The sequence below is a fragment of the Pelecanus crispus genome, chromosome Z (assembly GCF_030463565.1).
Source record: "Pelecanus crispus isolate bPelCri1 chromosome Z, bPelCri1.pri, whole genome shotgun sequence".
Taxonomy (NCBI): Eukaryota; Metazoa; Chordata; class Aves; order Pelecaniformes; family Pelecanidae; genus Pelecanus; species Pelecanus crispus.
The window spans coordinates 26,874,263-26,895,058 of record NC_134676.1 but is presented as its reverse complement, the minus strand read 5'-3'; the positions used below and the strand labels follow the sequence as shown (position 1 = coordinate 26,895,058).

The 20,796-nt window shown below is 43.6% G+C and overlaps 2 protein-coding genes across 2 annotated transcripts in view; both read right to left on the bottom strand.

Annotated features, from left to right (window-relative positions):
• The window catches only part of ARSB (arylsulfatase B), a 75,312-nt gene extending 64,384 nt beyond the window's left edge, over window positions 1-10,928 (bottom strand). The window contains exons 1-2 of the mRNA XM_075726339.1: window positions 10,668-10,928; window positions 7,668-7,854 (exon numbers count right to left, since the gene is read on the bottom strand). Of these exons, the coding sequence (XP_075582454.1) occupies window positions 7,668-7,854; window positions 10,668-10,928 (448 nt within the window). The remainder of the gene's footprint in view (window positions 1-7,667; window positions 7,855-10,667) is intronic.
• A 5,285-nt stretch (window positions 10,929-16,213) lies between these two features.
• The window catches only part of DMGDH (dimethylglycine dehydrogenase), a 45,507-nt gene continuing 40,924 nt past the window's right edge, over window positions 16,214-20,796 (bottom strand). Inside the window, exons 15-16 of the mRNA XM_075726850.1 lie at window positions 17,090-17,224; window positions 16,214-16,429 (exon numbers count right to left, since the gene is read on the bottom strand). Of these exons, the coding sequence (XP_075582965.1) occupies window positions 16,214-16,429; window positions 17,090-17,224 (351 nt within the window). The remainder of the gene's footprint in view (window positions 16,430-17,089; window positions 17,225-20,796) is intronic.

Below are 20,796 nucleotides of genomic sequence, written 5' to 3'. Positions count from 1 at the left end.
CAAAGGGAGGCATATATGTTTAAGCAATGAGATGTCATACTACAATCCATATATATCAGCTTAATTCAGTTGTGAAACCACAGCCCCAAGATCCCTGAAGAGTCAAAAGAGACAAACAATCTAAGGGAACAGCTCTTCCCACCTGAAGTTTGGATTGCCTGTCCTGCTTTTGGCTAGGATAGAGTTAGAGCTGCCTGCTGGCTTAAACCATGACAGTCCTTTTGGCACCTAATGTGGGGCTTGATGGCTCGAGGTAACAACAAATCTGACCAGAGCACTTTAGAACAAATTTGTTATAATTATTAGTTATATTAGTTTGAGAGTCACTGGTCACAGCTGATTAATTTGCTCTCAGGTTTGTTTTGCCCATTGTCGGAGTTGTGTTATGTTAACACCTTACTTGCTGTATATGTTCCCTGTCGTACTGTTTGTCACCACTGGGAGCTAGTCAAGGTTATGCTTTTCCTGTACTTTGTAGCACTGGCTTACAATACCATAAAATGGCTGGTCGTGAGACTACTCTGGTATTTGTACTCAGCATTGCCATCATCTCTGTACTTTGGAAGTCATCTCTTAGAAGCTATTAATAATCACACTTTTTATCTTTTCTCCCCAGAGAGCCAATTTATGGGGGAGACACCTTCCTTCACCTTCCCCTTCTCCTGCAGGCTAGTTAATTCTCTTGATAATTTTGAATATCCTTGGGATGTTCAAACCAGCATGTTCCTGTTGCTCCTACTCCTGAATGTGTTTCAGGTCTTGTTTAAGGTTAAACAACTATTTAAGAATATCACCCAGAGATCTGCCCTTAGGCTGGATAGTTATGAGTGGCAGGGTATGTGGGAGAGTATGGGTAAGTGCCCAGGACAGTGGGCACCCACAGTGTTTTGGAACTTCACCCCTGAACAAGTGCAGAATCCTGAAAACCTAGTAAAGTATTTGGAAAGAGTATGCTGTCACCCTGGCAGCTTCAGAGAGACACAAATCACTGCAACCTGCTGGGGCCTGGCCCATGCTTACCAAGCTCTGTTCAACACTATTCAGTACCCTCAAGGGGAATAGAAGGTCTCTGGATCTGATGACAAAACAACAGGCACTGCAGCTACTCCAACCCCGGCAACAGGCACTGCAGCTGAACCAAAGAACCAACAACCCATGCTGGTATCAGTTGCCCCTATACACAAGAAGAAATCTTGGAAGCGAAAGTCAGCTCATTTAGTAAGGGATGATGAAAAAGCAGGGTCATCACCAGAACAGGAACAGAAAGAACTCATAAATGAGATGGTAACCACCGAATCCCTGTCCCTGCATGAGCTGCAAGATACACAAAAAAATTTTGGCTGTCATCCAGGTGAACACATTGTCACCTGGCTGCTCCAATGCTAGGATAACTGGGCCAGTAGCCTGGAATTAGAGGGTAGGGAAGCCAAACAGCTGGGATCCCTTTCTAGAGAAGGGGGCATTGACAAAGTGATTGGAAAAGGGGCACAAGCCCTCAGCCTCTGGAGGCGACTCCTGTCAGGCATGAAGGAAAGGTATCCCTTCAAGGAAGACACTATATGTCACCCAGGCAAGCAGACCACCATGGAGAGAGGTATCCAGTACCTGAGGGAATTAGCCATGCTGGAGGTGATTTATAGCGACCTGAACAATGAGCAGGTATCCAAAGATCCAGATGAAGTCCAGTGAATGTGGCCCATGTGGCAGAAGTTTGTATGGAGCATATCATGATGATATGCCAACTCACTGGCAATACTGACCTGGAAAGACGGAGAGGAACCAACAATGGATGAACTGGTTGGCCAGCTCCAGCAATACAAAGAAAATATATCTTCCTCCCTCATCTCGGCTGTGGAGAAACTGTCCTGGGGGGTCCAGGTTAAGAGGTTAAGTCCTTGTCCTGGTTTCGGCTGGGATAGAGTTAATTTTCTTCCTAGCAGCAGGCATAGTGCTGTGTTTTGGATTTAGTAGGAGAAGAATGCTGATAACACGCTGATGTTTTTAGTTGTTGCTGAGTACTGCTTATGCTAGTCAAGGACTTTTTCAGCTTCCCATGCTCTGCCAGGTGCACAAGAAACTGGGAGGGGGCACAGCCAGAATAGTTGATCCAAACTGACCAAAGGGCTATTCCATACCATATGATGTCATGCTCAGTATATAAACTGGGGGGGGTTGGCCAGGGAGCAGCGATCGCTGCTCGGGAACTGTCTGGGTATCGGTTGGCAGGTGGTGAGCAATTGCATTGTGCATCACTTGCTTCGTGTATCATTATTATTATCATCATTATTATACTGTTACTATTAGCATTACTATTTTACTTTATTTCAATTATTAAACTGTTCTTATCTCAACCCAGGAGTGTTTCTCACTCTTACTCCTCCGATTCTCTCCCCCATCCCATCAGGGTAGGGGGAGTGAGCGAGCGGCTGCGTGGTGCTTAGTTGCTGGCTGGGGCTAAACCATGACAGTCCTACTCTCCACCTGTTCAGACCAGTATCTCAGCCATTAGGAGTAAGCGTTCTTCTGCTCAAGAGAGAGTACACACCATGGGGCACCCTGTGGTTTTACCTATGTGACCATGGAGAGGTCATGAGGAAGTGGGATGGAAAACCTATGGTGACTGTAGAGCCACGGGTACATGAGTTGCAAGGAAAAGCAATCACACAAGGGGGTTCTTCCAGGAAAATTGCTGCTCCAGTTTCCAGTGGGCAGTTCCCCAGACAGAGCAGAATGGCTGATCTTACATCTGACCTTAATGAAGAAGGGACTTCTGACTTGTATTTACAAGAAATGGGTAATGAATACTATGACAAGGGCTAGAGGGGCCCTGCCTCCAGCCAGGCGGAGGAAAGGGACAACTGGATTTACTGGGGTGTGTGGATTCAATGGCCTGGCACATCAGACCCATAGGAGTATAAGGCTCTAGGGGACACTGGTGCACAGTGTACCCTAACGCCATCAAGCTACACAGGGGCAGAACCCTTCTGTATTGCTGGAGTGACAGGGGGATCCCAACAGCTAACTGTATTGGAGGCCAAAGTGAGCCTAACTGGGAATGAGTGGCAGAAGCACCCCACTGTGACTGGCCCAGAGGCTCCGTGCATCCTTGGCATAGACTATCTCAGGAGAGGGCATTTCAAGGACCCAAAAGGGCACCCAGTGGGCTTTTGGTATAGCTGCCTTGGAGACAGAGGAAAATAAACAGCTGTCCACCTTGCCCAGTTTCTTGGAGGACTCTTCTGTTGTGGAGTTGCTGAGGGTCGAAGAACATGATCGCTACCACAGTGGTGCACCGGCAGCAATATTGCACCAAGCGAGACTCCCTGATTCCCATCCATAAGCTGATTTGTTGACTGAAGAGCTAAGGAGCGATCAGCAAGACTCGCTCACCCTTTAACAGTGCAAAAGTCTAACGGAGAGTGGAGACTAACAGGAGACTATCATGGCCTGAATTAAGTCATGCTATTGCTCAGTGCTGATGTGCCGGATATGCTAGAACGTCAGTATGAGCTGGAGTCAAAGGCAGCCAAGTGGTATGCCACAACTGGTATCGCTAATGCCTTTTTCTCAACCCCTTTGGCAGCAGAGCGCAGGCCACAGTTCACTTTCACTTGGAGGGGCGTCCAGGACACCTGGAATCGACTGCCCCAGGGGTGGAAACACAGCCCTACCATTTGCCATGGACTGATCCAGACAGCACTGGAACAGGGTGAAGCTCCAGAACACCTGCAATACATTGATGACATCATCATGTGGGGCAACACAGAAGAAGCAGGTTTGAGAAAGGGAAGAAAAAAGTCCAAATCCTTCTGAAGGCTGGTTTTGCCATGAAACAAAGTAAGGTCAAGGGATGTGCACAGGAGATCCAGTTCTTAGGAATAAAATGGCAAGATGGACATCATCAGATCCCAATGGATGTGATCAACAAAATAACAGCTATGTCCCCACCAACCAGCAAAAAGGAAACACAAGCTTTCTTAGGTGTTGTGGGTTTTTGGAGAATGCATATTCCAAATTACGGTCTAATCGTGAGCCCTCTCTATCAAGTTACCCAGAAGAAGAACGATTTCAAATAGGGCCCTGACCAACCACAAGCCTTTGAACAAATTAAACAGGAGACAGTTCACGCACTAGCCCTTGGGCTGGTCCAGGCAGGGCAAGATGTAAAAACTGTGCTCTACACCACAGCTGGGGAGAATGGCCCTACCTGGAGCCTCTGGCAGAAAGCACCAGGGGAGACTCAAGGTTGACCCCTAGGGTTTTGGAGTCAGGGATACAGAGGATCCGTGGCTTCCTATACTCCAACTACAAAAGAGATATTGGCAGCATTGGCAGAAGAGGTTTGAGCTGCTTTGGAAGTGGTTGGTACCAAAGCACAGCTCCTCCTGGCACCCTGACTGCTGGTGCAAAGGGAGGGTCCCCTGTACACGCCATGCAACTGATGCTACGTGGAATAAGTGGGTCACACTGATCACACAACAGGCTCAAATAATAAATTCCAGTCACCCAGGAATCTTGGAAGTGATCATGGACTGGCCAGAAGGCAAAGATTTTGGAATATCACCAGAGGAGACGGTGACAGGTGCTGAGGAGGCCCCACTGTATAATAAATTGCCAGAAAATAAGAAGCAATATGCCCTGTTCACTGATGGGTCCTGTCATCCTGTGGGAAAGCATCAGAGGTGGAATGCTGCTGCATGGAGTCCTATACCACAAGTTGCAGAAACTGCTGAAGGAGAAGGGGGATTGAGTCAGTTTGCAGAGGTGAAAGCCATCCAGCCGGCTTTAGATATTGCTGAACGAGAAAAGTGGCCAGTACTTCATACTGACTCATGGATGGTGGCAAATGCCCTGTGGGAGTGGTTACAGCAATGGAAGCAGAGCAACTGGCAGCGCAGAAGCAAACCCATCTGGGCTGCCGCATTGTGGCAAGATATTGCTGCCTGGGTAGAGAACCTGGTAGTAAAAGTACATCACATAGATGCTCATGTACCCAAGAGCTGGGCCACTGAAGAACATCAAAATAACCAGCAGGTGGATCAGGCTGCTATGACTAAAGTGGCTCAGGTGGATCTGGACTGGCAACATAAGGGCAAATTATTTATAGCTTGGTGGGCCCGTGACACCTCAGGCCATCAAGGAAGAGATGCAACATATAGATGGGCTCGTGACAGAGGGGTGGACTTGACCATGGACACTATTGCACAAGTTATCCATGAATGTGAAACACACGCTGCAACAAACAGGCCAAGCGGTTAAAGCCTCTCTGGTATGGAGGACAATGGCTGAAATATAAGTATCAGGCCTGGCAGATTGATTATATCACACTCCCACAAACCCACCAAGGCAAGCACTATGTGCTCACCGTGGTGGAAGGAACCACCAGACGGCTGGAAACATATCCCACGCCACCACCAGAACACTATCCTGGGCATTGAGAAACAGGTCTTATGGCACCTTGGAAAGAATTGAGATTTTTACGTACTGTAGAAGGGATAAAGTCCCTGCAGTGTACATAAAAAATATGCTGGGGAAGACAGTCTGGGTTATTCCTGCCTCGGGCAAAGGTAAACCCATTTGTGGGTCTGCTTTTGCTTAGGGACCTGGGTGCACTTGGTGGGTAATGCAGAAGGATGGGGAAGTCTGATGTGTACTTCAAGGGGATTTGACTTTGGGTGAGAATAGCCAATAAATTAAATTGTATTATGTAAGTTGTTATGTAACATTATATATCATCACTTCTATGGTGGCTATATGCCAAATCAATGGTATTACAATAAGAATCACCTGGATTAATGAAGAATGAACTTTGGTGAAAACCGAGAAAAGCGCAGTAATAATGGAACCAGAACTGGCTTCAGCACGCAACAATCTAACACCACACACCATCTCTTCTGCCGTGAAGGACTGATTACGACAGATGGAGCCCACAGTCATGGACTAAATGAACACAATGAACATTTTATAGGGAATGATATCTGTGTGTATATATCAAAAGACAGGAAAAATGGTGGTGATTAATTTGAATGTATTGGAAAGGGTAGGACCTGGGCATGACCTAGATGGTACAGAATAAGGGCTTGATATTGGCCTGGTTTTGGCTGGGATAATTTTCTTCCTAATAGCTGGTATAGTGCTGTGGTTTGGATTTAGTATGAGAATAATGTTGATAACACACTGATGTTTTAGTTGTTGCTAAGCAGTGCTTACACTAAGTCAAGGACTTTTCAGCTTCTCATGCTCTACTGACTGAGAAAGCTGGAGATGCACAAGAAGCTGGGAGGGGGCACAGCCAGGACAGCTGACCCAAACCGGCCAAAGGGATATGACATCGTGTGACATCATGCTCAGTATATAAACTAGGGGAAAGCTGGCTGGGGGGGGAGGCCACTGCTTGGGAACTGGCTGGGCATTGGTCAGTGGGTGGTAAGCAATTGAATGGTGCATCACTTATTTTGTATATTCTTTTAACATTGTTATCATTATTATTTTCCCTTCCTTTTCTGTCCTATCAAACTGTCTTTATCTCAACACATACATCTTACTTCCCCCTGCCTCCCCCCCGCCCCCCCCAATTCTCTCCCCCCTCCCACTGGGGCAGGGGAGTGAGCAAGCAGCTGTGTGGTGTTTAGCTGCCTGCTGGCTTAAACCATGACATCGCCACTGTCTATAACAGGCACGTAGTGCAGCCAGGCTGTTCATGTAGGTACCTAAGTTAGACAAGAGGAATGTGGACTTCAGCTTATGTTTCTCTGTACCTTACTTTCTCAGCTGTAGAAGCGGGCAGCAGTACTATCAACAGCTTGCAAAGTTATTTTGAAGACGATGAACCATTTTGAGAGTCTCCATTCAATGAAAGTGTCTTAAAAATGACCAAATGGAGATGGACAACTTTGCATTCAGCACCACACGGAAAGAGATGTATTGCAGGCAGCCTGATTCACATAAGACCTGGGGCACTTGTGCAAAACTAATAAATATCCAATCAGTTATCGGGACATGAACCTTTGTGAGAGGAAGAATAAACAACACATAGCTACAAGTCACTTTGTACACTCACACTTGGACAATCTAATTCTGGCATTATTTTTTTAATCTGAGGGTTTGACTTCATAACTTGTGAGTTCCTGCAGCAGACCTTTTGGATACTGCTTTATAGAGGCTCTCGCACTATATTCCTTGCCACAGGCTCCAGAAAACCAATGCTACTCTATTCACAAAGCATGAACCCAGCGTTGTACAACATCTATTTCTCTCAAAAATATCAGCTTTTACAAATGCAGCATTATTTGCAGAGCAAGCGATGTCTATTGTCTGATCTAACACAAAACTTTCAGATTAAAGACACTTATAAAAACAAACCAATCACTACACCTTCAATCTTCTAACCATCATGGAACCAAATTAAATCCAGATCATATGAGAGAAATACTTTCTTTGGAGCCACTCAATAATTATGATATTTTCTTCAATAAGCCATAAGGCTTGGGTATGCATTTAAGGCACTATCTTATTTTAAGCAGTTATACTTTGGAAACATGCATGCCCAGATATTGATTTACTTACACACTAATAGTAAATCTGCTGTTCTTAGAAGAATTGGGCAGTTTCTCACTCTCATCATTTTTAACACCGCATTTATTGCCCATGTTAAATCTAACCATTACCAAAGTAAGTATCAAATCCTCTGCGGGTTGGAAGGCATTCTTTTCTGTACATCCCTAAATGCCACTTCCCCACCATGTGAGTAACGTATCCAGCCTCTTGAAGTAGCTCTGGGAGGAGTTTCTCATCTAGTGGCACACAGCTGGGCTGGCACGGCCAGATTATCTGGTGTTGTAAACCTGTGTGGATCTAGCAGAGAAAAGAAGGGTGTGAGATTAGTTACAACACAGCAACGTGTTCCCGTAGGCTACTTTATAAGCTGGTGCAAAAAGAAACAAAGCTACTGCAGAGGCTAGCATTAGTGTTAGGGCCTCCTGTCTTCACTGATGTAGCACCGAGGAAGATGAGGAAGCTGCAGGGGAAGGGCAGGAGGAATATGGATGAAGACAAGGAAATAGTACTGAAGGAGTTTACAAGATCTTCCCAGGCACAAATCAAGCACAACAAAAAAAACCCCAAAGCCTGTTGCATTTTCATCTAAAAATCTAACAGGTAACAATTACCACTATAGTCTCTTTGAAGGCTAGGGACAACATCTGAACGTGGAGTGAGAGATTTTAAATGGGATGGAGATGGGCAGAAAGGCACACGGCAGGTGAAGCTACCGAGCTTTTGCCTGTACCAGAGAACAGTCACCAGAGGAAAGGGTGATAAAGGCTAAGAGAGCGCTTTTTGCATTACTCTTCTAAGTGTACATAATATACACACATTTATATATTTATTTACACACTTAAATTGAGCGTGAGCACTTATACAAAAAAAGCGTTTGGATACTGGGGATAACACAGGTTTTAGACACTACGTAGATCTGACCTCTAACAGTTCCACACAAGTTTCCAATCTTAACAAGTGGTGAACTTTCTGTCTCTTTACAAAAGCATGACTGATAATGATACTCTGAGCACTACAGTTTGCTTGATGCAAGAAACCTCTTCAGTTACTGCTGAGTTTTGTCAAGTCCCCTATCTCCTCCAGAAAAAAAAAAAACTCACTACCCTAAACTTAGGCCAGCAAACATACACATGCAAGTATAAGTATCTTGTTTAATTACTAAATATTTCTAGTAATCTGCCTCTGTCAAAGCACAAAACCTCCAAGACCCAGAGTGCACAAGACATCAGATTTTATAACTCCACTAAAGACTCCAGTGTAGCAAGCTACATGATGAATTTTTGAAGCATCACTTTAGCAACACTTTGAACTCACTTTTAAACCAGGTAAGCCCTGATCTTAGGCACGTGGGTAAGTGGAATCTCACAAAGGGCCTAGTGGTTACTAATTTTCTTTGAAACAGGAGCTGGAAAAAAAACTTTTTTTTTTTTAAATGCAGTATTACAAAAAAGATTATTAATATAGTGAAAGACACAAGCTAGCAAAGCATTGTAACTTAAAATAATAATAATTTTTAAAAAATCTATAGCTTTCATAAACCAACACCTTTGCTCTTCTTTCTTTATGGACTGCAAGATGGCTATCAAAATTCCAGCTCCAGATAGGACCAGATTTAGGTTACTTTTTCAAATCTCTGAGCAATTGTTAATCACACCAATGGGTAAAGCAAAATCCCACATATTTGCTACATAATTATTTCCTGTACACACTGTCTCCTCAATTTTATAAAAAAATTACTTCCATTTTCTAATATTATTTTACTCATTTGTAACAAAGACGATTACATTATCAAGTCAGATGCGCATGATGAATTTAAAGCACACCTGAACTGAGCATTTCCAATTTCCACTTTAAAGATCAGATGAAGCACTGTCCAGTTAACCCTGAGCCATTTCTAGACAAGCATGTTCAGAGTATGAACTGTATTCTAGAAACAGTCAAAATGGAAAAATATTTTAGGTTATTTACACAAAACAATTTAAAGAGTTGGTAAAAGAAAAGTCATTTACATCTTTCTATTCTTTATTATTGACTCTTGAAGTTTCAAGGAACAGAACAAACATCGCTTGGAAAGAGTATCACCCAGAACAACCTTCCTGCGACAAGAAGAGATAACGTCCACTAATACAGGATGGCATTTATTTTCATTCTGAACAGTTTCTTTGACAAATCGCTGTGGTTAATATGCATGTGCAGGACTTTTTGAGAGAGAGGGGAAGTCTCTCAAATACATTTGACCCTTTGTGAGGTTCTCCTTTCTGTCTGTTCTGTATTCTCCTTCCCTCCACCCCCCACCCCCCCATTTCTGCCAAAGTTGCAATAAAAAGAAAGGGGAGAGGGGAGCACAGCAGTATGATAAAGTCCAATTCTTACACTTGTGCAAGTGAAAAAAATGGGAAAAATCACAACTAGGATCATGAAGCAGCTAGACACCCTGAGTAAGGATCAGTCTGTGTGCACTCCATCAAGGGGTGCACAGATGTCTACACCTGTATTACCATACGAAGGCCAATGTACAGGTTAGGATGCATTTAGATGCTGCACTGGAAAACAAGCTGCATGAACTGAGTATGCAGTGCTTCTCCGCTTCTGGCTGCATGCTGACTGTCTGCCTGTCCAGTTTAGAAGTACGTAACAGAAGACGACTACAACGGGAGTAATTTTTCACGATACGCTGCCCTGCCTGTTAATGCAACAGAAGCATAGAGAGCTCCTCAGCTTTCCCGAAGCAGAACGGGAGAGCTCCTCAGCTTTCCCGAAGCAGAAGGACTTGCACTAAACTGAAGCCCAGTTTATTGCCGAGCTAGCAAGCCAAAATTAAGTGAACTAAGTTCGTCGGGATACACACGCAACCGGTTTTGGTGCAGCAGGCTTCTCCCAAGCGCACCCTTCCATGAGACCCAAGATGGCCAAGGCACACACCGCGCTGCTGAGAAGAAGCAGGAGCCAGGCTCCTCGCCAGCCACCTGCTGACACGCCTCGAAGGGCGGCGGGTGGGAGGGGGCCAGGAGGGCGTCGCCGGCGACGGGGAGGGAGGAAGGGACAGAGGGAGGGAGCCCCGGCGACAACACCCGAGTGTCCCCGGGTGTCCGGCGCGACCCGCGCCCTACCTGGTAGCGGCCGCTGAGGAGCTGGCTGCGGGAGGGGGTGCAGAGCGGCTGGGTGTAGTAGCTCTCCAGCCGCACGCCGCCCGCCCCCAGCGCGTCCAGCCGCGGCGTGCGGATGGCCGAGCCGTGCCAGCCCACGTCGCCCCAGCCCAGGTCGTCGGCCAGCACCAGCACCAGGTGCGGGGCGGGCGGCCGCGCCGCCGCCAGCCACGGCAGGCAGAGAAGCAGGCAGAGCGGCGGCGGGACGCCCAGCCGCCGCGCCATCCCCGCCACCCGGAACTGGGCCGCGGGCACCGCCCCGGCCCGGCCCCGGGGCGGTGGCAGCGCCCGGCTCCTCCCGCCGGGCTGGGCCGGGCCGCGGGGCGGTGGCGGGCGGCGAGGCCCGCCTCGGGCAGCGGCGGCAGGTGCCAGCGGGGCCGGCTGGGCGGTGCTGGGGTCACCTGCCTTCAGTTCCTACACGAAGCAGCCATTTTAGGTCGCGGAGCCTCTCCCGGGGGAGCCAGGGAACCGTTGGCAAGCTTGTGTTTCAAGTCAGCGGTGTTCCCAAGGTCGCCAGTACCACAGTTTGAGTAAAGGACGCAGTGTGTTGTGGTACGAGTAGCTGGACTGTTGCTTCTGCCTTCGTACGCGACACCACGGCAGCTCATCCAGATTTAACACTGCCAACAGAGTTTATTCTGTGCACAAGCAAAGCCGGGCGGTTGCAAAACAGCCATGGCCTTGCTGCTCGCCAGCCTGCGCTACCGCCTGGGAAAGACAAATTGCCACCGCCACCGGGGAGGCAGCTGAGCGGTGCGAGGTGGCCAGCATTCCCGTAGGAGAAAGGCGCGTGGCCTCTCTCCGGCCATCTCCAGCTGCTGCTCTCAGCCCCTCCCCTGCACACCGCTTCGGCAAAACCATGAGCGACCCAGTGCTTTTTTCTCCTCGTTTTGTTCATTCGGATGAGAAGTCGTGATCTAGGTAGCTGCAAGATGGCCTGTGGCTGGCCATAAGATGGTGCTTGTGACTGTTATTGAGTAGGAAGGAAGTGAAGCAACCCAGAAGCAGAAATAACAGCAATGTCAGCAGGCCTATTTCTTCAAACCATGTAATCTTCTAAAGCAATATTGTAAACGACCACTACCTTAGTTATAATCTTGATGAAATACCTAAGACTGTGCAAGGACAGAAATAGCTGTCAACTCTGGTCGATTTTGTTCATCTATGGAATACAAACAAATTTCAGTGTGCAGCTGAAGATCAAATAACGATGTGTTTCACATTTAGCTGGAATGGTACACACATGCATTTGCAAATCTGTATAGCTATTTGGTAACACGTGAAAGAACAATCCACATTAAAAATCACATTTCTTGGTAAGAAAGGCAAATATTGAGTATGCCAGACTCCTGTTTACTTTCTTTTTGATTGACAAGTCTCTGTAGAAAGGAAGTTCCTGCTCCTATGAATGAAATCTAGTGGATAAGTCTTTGAATTTATCAGATTTTTTTAATAAATCCCAAAGAATTCCCTGCTGGTTTGAAAACAACAGCAACAATGAGCGATGCCGCATTTTTTTCTACAATAAGAATGTGTGTGTCCACAGCTGTTATTGGAACAAGAAGCAACAATACTGTCCTGAAGTGAGTTTTCCCTCAAGTAAATTCCAGGATTGCTGACAAGCTGGTATGTGACTATGAGTTACATTTTCTTTGTTGAGATATGATTCATACAGTTCAAAAGGCTGGAAAGTTCCAATTTATCTTGTTTTTAGTTCAGATCCCATCACCAGTCACAGTTGTCTCAGTGAACTGTGTATTTTACTAACTTCTTCTGTGTCCTTATTTTAGGTAAAGTTCCATTCAAATGTTTCCATTCCCGTGGAAACCATTCTTGTTCATTCAAAATAATTACTTTGAAAATCTACAAAGTGCTGGTGAAATCGGGAATGCTGGGTACAAATTTTGGAATAAAATTCATAATAGTATTCACCTGACGTGTTTCCAAAGGCATCACAGTGTCCAAGTGCAGCTGAACTCATATGCCGCTGTAGAGGAGTGTCAAGAGTTATTTGCTGGTTATCCTGCTCCACCAGAATTGGACCCAGTTGCCTGAGCTGCCAGAGTTAAAACATTAAGTTGTACCATCTAAATATACAGAGCAGATACTGCACAGTCACAGTCTGGATGTTGCTGCCTGTCATATTTTCCTGGTGGTTTTTTTTTTTTTTTATTACTACTTGAGGGATTTGGAATCCCAATCAGAAAATACTGTTTATGTCAGAGAGTATTCTCTTGAATCAAAAGAATAAATCCTGGAAATGGTCTGTGTTCAGTCCCCTATGTTTCAGTGTACCATTTCTGAATTTGGGGTTGAATAATTTGGATGCTGTTTTGAGGTCAATGCTTAATGAATTCATTAGAGTGACACACAAGATTATGGTATCTGTGTCAATTTATAATTCCACACAAAGTATGAAGATGGCACACTTGCCGTAGCACATGGGAACTTGGAACAAAAATTAAAATGGCAGTAGTAACATCTACACTGGTGTACCAAAACTCTTTGGAGATGGAAAAAGAATTAAAAAAATGACAAAAAACAGTGTCTGAGAAAACTGCCTTTTGACATGTCCTGATCTCTCCACACAAAGAAATTTGAATATTTCAGAAAATTCCCTAGATGCCCAACTGTCATTTTTTCACCTCATTACAGAGATGTCTCTTCTGTTAGCTAATGGGGTTGTGGAAGACTCATAAGATGTCCCTGCCAGTCTTTCTACCCTGGTATTTCTGTTTGATTGGTTAGAAGCCCTCTTAAAACATGGGTGTACTACTTAAACATTCTTGCTCCTATTCACTTCCTCTTGCTGTGTCCTGACACCACAAGTTTATGCAACACCGTATCACAACATAAAATGAAAAGAAACAGTGACAGGAAACCACAAAAGCTGCTGAACACTTCCCCGCCCCCTCATTTCTTCAGGTTTATAGTTTTCATTTTGTAACTATGAAAGATTGACTTAAATGTGTGAACCTCTCTGTGGGCACGATTTGTAAAGCTTCATCCCCTTACAGTTCAGTTGATTCATGCTGTGCAAAGTGCTGCAATGTTGAGCTATCCTAATAAATACTCAGTAGGCTGACTTGGGTATCAGAGCAGTAAAAAAGAAGCGACATCAACTAGGAAGCCCTGTCAGACATACGACTATCACAGCTACAGTGCTCCTAATACTCAGCCATGGCATGCTTGCTTAAAACATCTTCAGGTATCTCTGCTCCCAAATGCATTGTTAAACAGAAAGCACAGCCATTCTTAAGAGGTAACAGAATGCAACAAGCTCTCCGAGATACTCCATTTGTCTTATTTATGGTCAGTAATGAACGTGGAGTTGTTTTGGTCTTAGAAGTTGGCTGCAGGAAAGAAACCTTACTTTGCATTGCCTTGTCCCAGAAGCAGCATGCTTTTTGTCTGCTTCTCTAAATCTTGAAACCAAATGCAAATCAACTGGCCAAGGCTTGATCTTCATGAGACTTGGGTGACAACAGCTGTCAATGAGAAGCCCACAAGGAAATCAGTGTTTGGGCCCCTATAATACTACACTGTAAAATGAGACAGGTAGCTATCTGCATTATCTACAAGAAGAAATTAGTGGTTGGGAGGTTAGAGCTGGAAATGTGGTACAAGCCCATGGAGGGTACAGTTTCTGAGCTTACTTGGCTGTAGGAATTACATCTGTGATTCATTACCATTTGCTCATGCTGCAGAAAGCCTGTCCCTTCTGCACAGTCAGACCGATCTGGTTGACATGTTAATGAATAGCTGGCAAAGGAGTTACAAACCTGATTCTAACTTCCAGGTTGGGATGTGGAAGGTATCGTTGAAACAAGAGTTTTGGCATAGCGAAGCTTATTAGGAAAGTATATGTGAAAGCCTGTCTCAGGATAACTGTTAACTGTATGCTCCAGGACATGGTGTCTAGTGAATTTGCATGTTCTTGGGAAATACTGAAATTCAAAACTATGTTCCTAAATAAACGATTATTGCACTGTGTTGTATTTTAGATTTCTTAAATTCTCAAGGAAACATAGTGGCTAACTGCCTCATTACAAATAATGTCACCTTTAGAAAAAGTAGCATCTCTGATTGGTTCAGCAAAGTAAAACTAAATCACCTATGAAAGCATAACAGAGAATAATTTCTGGATGGATTTTTCTCTCAAGATAGCACTACAGGCAAACCTGCCCAAGCTTGTATATTTTATTTTGACCTGCTTTGTAAAAGATATTCATAACAGCACAATGCAATGTCAGCTTACTTTAGCAAGAGTAAGTGTTCATTATCCAAATTGTGTTTCTCCTGGTATAGTCTATTTATACATTTGCTTCTTTGCTAAAGATTTAGAGGCACCAACTCCTTTGGAGAAAGTACATTTTGGACATTACTTATATTCATATGTACTTCAAAAAGGTTTAACTATAGCCTAAAGGAGAGCATTACTCTTTGTAAGTTGGAAATCTTGACATTGTTCTTATTCAAAAGAATTGTTGAGCATATTATGGAATTCAGAATAGTGTTTTAATAATTTAGTGTGTTCCCATCATTTACATTATCCCAATCCTGCTTATTCAGGTTATTGAATATTTAACACTGAATAAAGCTCCTCTGCTGTGGCTTCAATTGTATTTTTTTCATTGTTAATATTTCTGTATAACAACATATGGCTTTTGCTGCTATTCAATCTGTAATTAACAGGAAAAGGAAGAAAAGAAGTTCTCTGGTGTCAGTCTAGCTCTTCAGATTTAAAACAGTAAATCCATGATACAGTACTTTAAGTTCTGTTCAAAACTGAGCAATAACATCCTGTGTGTTGTAGAATGTTACATGTAATCTACTAGATGATTCACATAAAATAATGACAAATGGGATTCCTGTGACTGTTTCGTTAAGAAGAACTAGATTTTTATCTTCTGTGAGAATTTCTGCAAGGGTGACACATTGGGAAAAAATGTTAACAGTTTGGTTTGCCTTTAATATTGGCTTTATTCTTTTTAATGATTGCTGGGATATATTTCAGTTCCTTAGAAAGCATTTCTGTGCAGAACCAGTGATATTATGTTAATGATAAGTTTGCGATGTCATGTTGTAAGGAGCCAGGATAAGCTATTTTACCCTGAGGACAGGCGAAGGAGGAACTGTGAGTGTCGAGGAGGAAGAATTTGGTATTGGCCAGTACCAAGAGCAACTTTCTCCTTTGCATTAATTCAGATCTGCCAGTCAATGTGGGAGCAAGCTGAATCAAGGATCTACTCATTCCCTGCCACTTTCTGCTCACAAGTGCTACTGAGAAGGGGTAACACATACTGGTTCATGAACTGTGCTCAGATCTCTAATTTGAATAGCCCATACAAGGAATCAAGAGGGTAACACCATCAAATTTCATACTGATGTATGGCAATGAGGATCTTGTGTTTAGTAATTATCAAATATGAGTAGTTTGTTTCTTTTAATTTCATGCCTATTAATGGAACTATTTCCTACTGCACAATTTGCTGTACCCTCATCTGTGTTTATGTTTGGGGATGTTCACCCTTTCTCTGAAGGCGCATTCTTGTTGGTTCAGTCAGCACCAGTGGCTCTTGTATAATGGTTGCTGGATAATTTTTTCCTAAAAGTTCAACTTCCAATTTCTGTCCAACTTTGCTGAGCTCTGTGGGAACATAGGCAAAAGCCAGACTCTGCTGACCACTGTAACTGAAACTTCCAGATGTGGTGTTGCCAATAACCTGAAAAAAAAACCCCAAAAAATATATCTTTATTTTCAAGATGCAGTGAGGTTTTCTTAAAAAAACCAACCAAACAATGAACAAACCAAACAACTATACATCTCATATACTAGTTTCAGTATATAGGCTTCAGACATGAAGCAAGTTTCAAGTGCGTCATGCAGTTCATGGTATTCTTTACTGTAGGTGACATCACCTTAAACTGGGAAGTTTTTGCTCCTTGAAAAAGTCTATTCCTATTGGGTTCAATTAAGTTTTCACCAGAACAAACACTATACACATGCGTATGTTTGTAATATACAATAGTTTAACTGCTAGTGAGTGTTTCAAAATGTAATCTGTGCTGAAGTGTGGAGGCCTAAACTTTGCTGTTGTTTTTTTTTTTTTTAAGTGAATAGCAGAAATGTTGTTAGGACAATGGTGAACTTTCAGGAGAAGAGAATGGATGAGTTAATACTTCAGTCTGTTTCAACTCTAGTTGCTGTGACTTGATAGATATTTAGATCTTGCTTCCTGCTTGAAGATTAGAAAAATGTTAGAGCTTCAAATTGTTCTGTGCCAGTAAAACAAAAACAATGCATTCACACTTGAAACACAAAGTTACATTCTGTTCATGGAGAATTAGCATTAGTTTCTTGTAACATGATCTATAGTCCTTACCTTGCCATTATGCCACACACTTTCATTTCCCTCTGGATCAACATTATCCGTTTCCAGCATGAGATATACCAATCGTCGTTTGAGCCCCTTTTCTTTAATCTGCTTCAGTGCTTGCTTTCCTGTAAAGTCTGCTGGCTGAAAAGAAATAGAAGATAATGATGCTATACAGTTATTTGGATTCTGCAACCAGTTTAGAGATACAAGTGTTTACATTTGTCTTCATTTGTTTCCCTATCACTTAAGTATTCTGTATGAAATACAGATTAAATCAAATCTTTGACAGATATTATACCTTGTATCTTGGTGTTTTTATATTGGTACATTATATCTTGGTAACTTTATTGAGTATATTAGTTTTGCTAGATCTCAGTCCCTTAATAGCCATAATTCCAAGTGTAGTAGAAATACATATGTAGTGAGACGTGTGTTACAAGACTATCTGCCCAGTTAAGGCTGTAAGCCAGAAGACTCTGTTTTGTTTCACTTTCTATAAAAAATCTGGAATACCAACACCCAAATCCTAAAGCCTTAGCCTCCCTTTGTGGACATGCATCCTTTTTGATGCCATTAGCAACCATGATAGTAAGTTGCTACTATTCCACTTCGGTGTCTCTGCCAGGCTGCGGAGCTGGCAGTTTGCTCCATATTCTTGTTTTATGGTATGTATTTTTTTCACATATCTACCATTCTATGGGATAATACAGCATGTTAGTTAAAGAATAATACTATCATTCGGTGATCCCCTTTTCAGCTTGCCTAAAAAGCTACAAGCAGATCCTCATATTTCTAGAAGCAAACTGCATAAATATGTGACAAGTATGGGGGGAGCCATCAGTAAGTCTCTGAATCCTAAAAGGTATGTAAGACAGTATTTATTGTATGTGATCATGTTGAGCTGATTCCACTGAGCTAGCCTGATTCCACGGCCAGCTTCATAGATGTAAGCTTATTTCGCCTACCAGTAGCTGTGAACCTGACTTGTCTCACACTGTTATCTCCTAAGTCTTAAATGTAACTCAGACAACTTCCTTATTTAGTTGGCTGAGTAGAGAATAAATTGGAAAAAGAAGCCATCAAAAGAAGACTTCTTATAAACTTGGTGGTCCTGGACAGAATGCCACAAGAACCAATAGAAAGCCTCTTTCAAAGATGCTGGCAGTTCAGACAGAAGTTAGACTAGTAATCAGGCTGGATATCATTATTGCTAATAACTGTGCAGTAAATACTAGCAACAGTGGCTTACAAATGATGCCTATTCATTTCTTCTTTAAAGGTATAGATCAGGCAGAACAAAAGATTTGTATTCGACTAACTTGCCAGATCCACACCAGCCTGCCCCCAAGGGCAAGAAACATAATAGCAGTTACAAGGTCCCCTAGGTTTCCAGCCTTTGCTGAGAAAATGGGTAGCTGTGAAAGCTATTTTAAGACACTTGATCTTAGGACACTGACAGCTCTAGTAGGTCTGAAGCAGGAATTATATTCATTTGATGAGTGTTTGAGAGAAAAGAAGGGAAATACTGTTGAAGATGTCAGAGGTACTGTTTCTGGTAATGTTCTTTAAATTCTGTAGACAATTATTGCACTGTCAGAATTACAAGCAACACATATTATACTTGTATTTGGAATAGATTATTATGCAGTTCACGAGTTCTTATTTCTGTAGTTCTTGTTCAGGCTCACATATGTCTATGTGTTGGCTCAAAAGAGATTACTAAAGCAATGAGGATTTTTTGAACTTTGAAAGATTAGACTGTGTAAGCAGTTGTGGAAAACAGCTTATGAAGCAGTTATGGAGCAGTTAGTCTGAAAATCAAGTTGGACCAACTGAGGATAAGGTAGGTATGGCACATAAGGATCACAGATGACCCCCTTTGGGAAAAGACAGCATGAAATACAGCCCAGATCAGAAAAAGAAGGAACTGTGAGGATTCATTTGCAATACAACTTTCAGGATGCTGCTAGAAAAGAAAAAGCGAAGATCTCAGACCAGACAATAACCAGCTACTGGTAGTTCCCTCTCACTTTTCATAAAATTACATTTCTACTACTCAGGAACATTTATGAACAGAAACACCTACAACCAGAAACACAAATCAGAGTCATAGAATTGTTTGGGTTGGAAGAGACCTTTAAAGGTCATTGAGTCCAACCCCCCTACAATGAACAGGGACATCTTCAACTAGATCAGGTTGCTCAGAGTCCTGTCTGACCTGACCTTGCCCCCTTGATGGGGCATCCAGAACCTCTCTGGGCAACCTGTTCCAGTGTTTCAGCACCCTCATCATAAAAAAATTCTTCCTTATATCTAGTCTGAATCTACCCTCCTTTAGTTTAAAACCTTACACCTTGTCCTGTCACAACAGGCCCTACTAAAAAGTCTGTCCCCGTCTTTCTTATAAGCTCCCTTTAAATATTAAAAGGCCACAATAAGGTCTCCCTGGAGCCTTCTCCAGGCTGAACAACCCCAACTCTTTCAGCCTGTCCTCATAGGAGAGGTGCTTCAGCCCCCTAATCATTTTTGTGGCCCTCCTTTGTACCTGCTCCAACAGGTCCATGTCTGTCTTGTGCTGAGGGCCCCAGAGCTGGACGCAGTGCTCCAGGTGGGGTCTCACCAGAGCAGAGTAGAGGGGCAGAATCACCTCCCTCGACCTGCTGGCCACGCTTCTTTTGATGCAGCCCAGGATACGGTTGGCTTTCTGGGCTGTGAGTGCATGTTGCCAGCTCATGTCCAGTTTTTCATCCACCAGTACCCCCAAGTCCTTCTCCACAGGGCTGCTCTCGATCCCTTCATCCCCCCCACCTGTACTGATATTGGGGGTTGCCCTGACCCAGATGCAGGACCTTGCACTTAGCCTTGTTGAACCTCATGAGGTTCACACAGGCCCACTTCTCCAGCTTGTCCAGGTCCCTCTGGATGGCATCCTGTCCCCCAAGCTTGTCAACTGCACCACTCAGGTTGGTGTTACCTGAAAATTTGCTGAGAGTACACTCAATTCCACTTTCTGTGTCATTGATGAAGCTACTAAATAGTACTGGTCACAATACAGACCCCTGAGGGACACCACTTGTCACTGATCTCCATCTGCACATTGAGCTGTTGACTACTACTCTCTGGATGCAACCATCTGGCCAATTCCTTATCCACCGAACAGTCCATCCATCAAATCCATATCTCTCCAATTTAGAGAGAAGGATGTTGTGAGGGACTATGTCAGAGGCCTTACAGAAGTCCAGATAGATGACATCTGTAGGTGTTCCCTTGTTCACTGATGGACAAATAAGACTGTATACCACAGCATGACACACCGACTAAAATGCTTTGCATGACACACAGAAATACCAAGGAAGTAAATATTTTACACGTATGCTTAGCAGCAAATCAGCTCCTTCCTATACTTGCTGATGTAGCATCTGGTATTTAGTCTCAAGGAATGTAACTGTGGAACTAAACACAAGTATTCAAATACAATGGCATATATCCTGGGGCCTTCTGTGTTCCAGCTGCTGCTCTGGAAGAGGCTAGGTCTCCCTTCAGTCCTATGTCATATTTGCCAACCTAATGTGGATGTTACTGATACACTAAGGCATCTAAAACAGCAGTATGAAAGCCTGTGAATTCCCATTTTTAGGCCTCTTAGTAATATAAGAGTGGCAACAGACAGGACTCTCTCAGAACCAGCTTCCAACAGCATTCTTCTGCTGTGC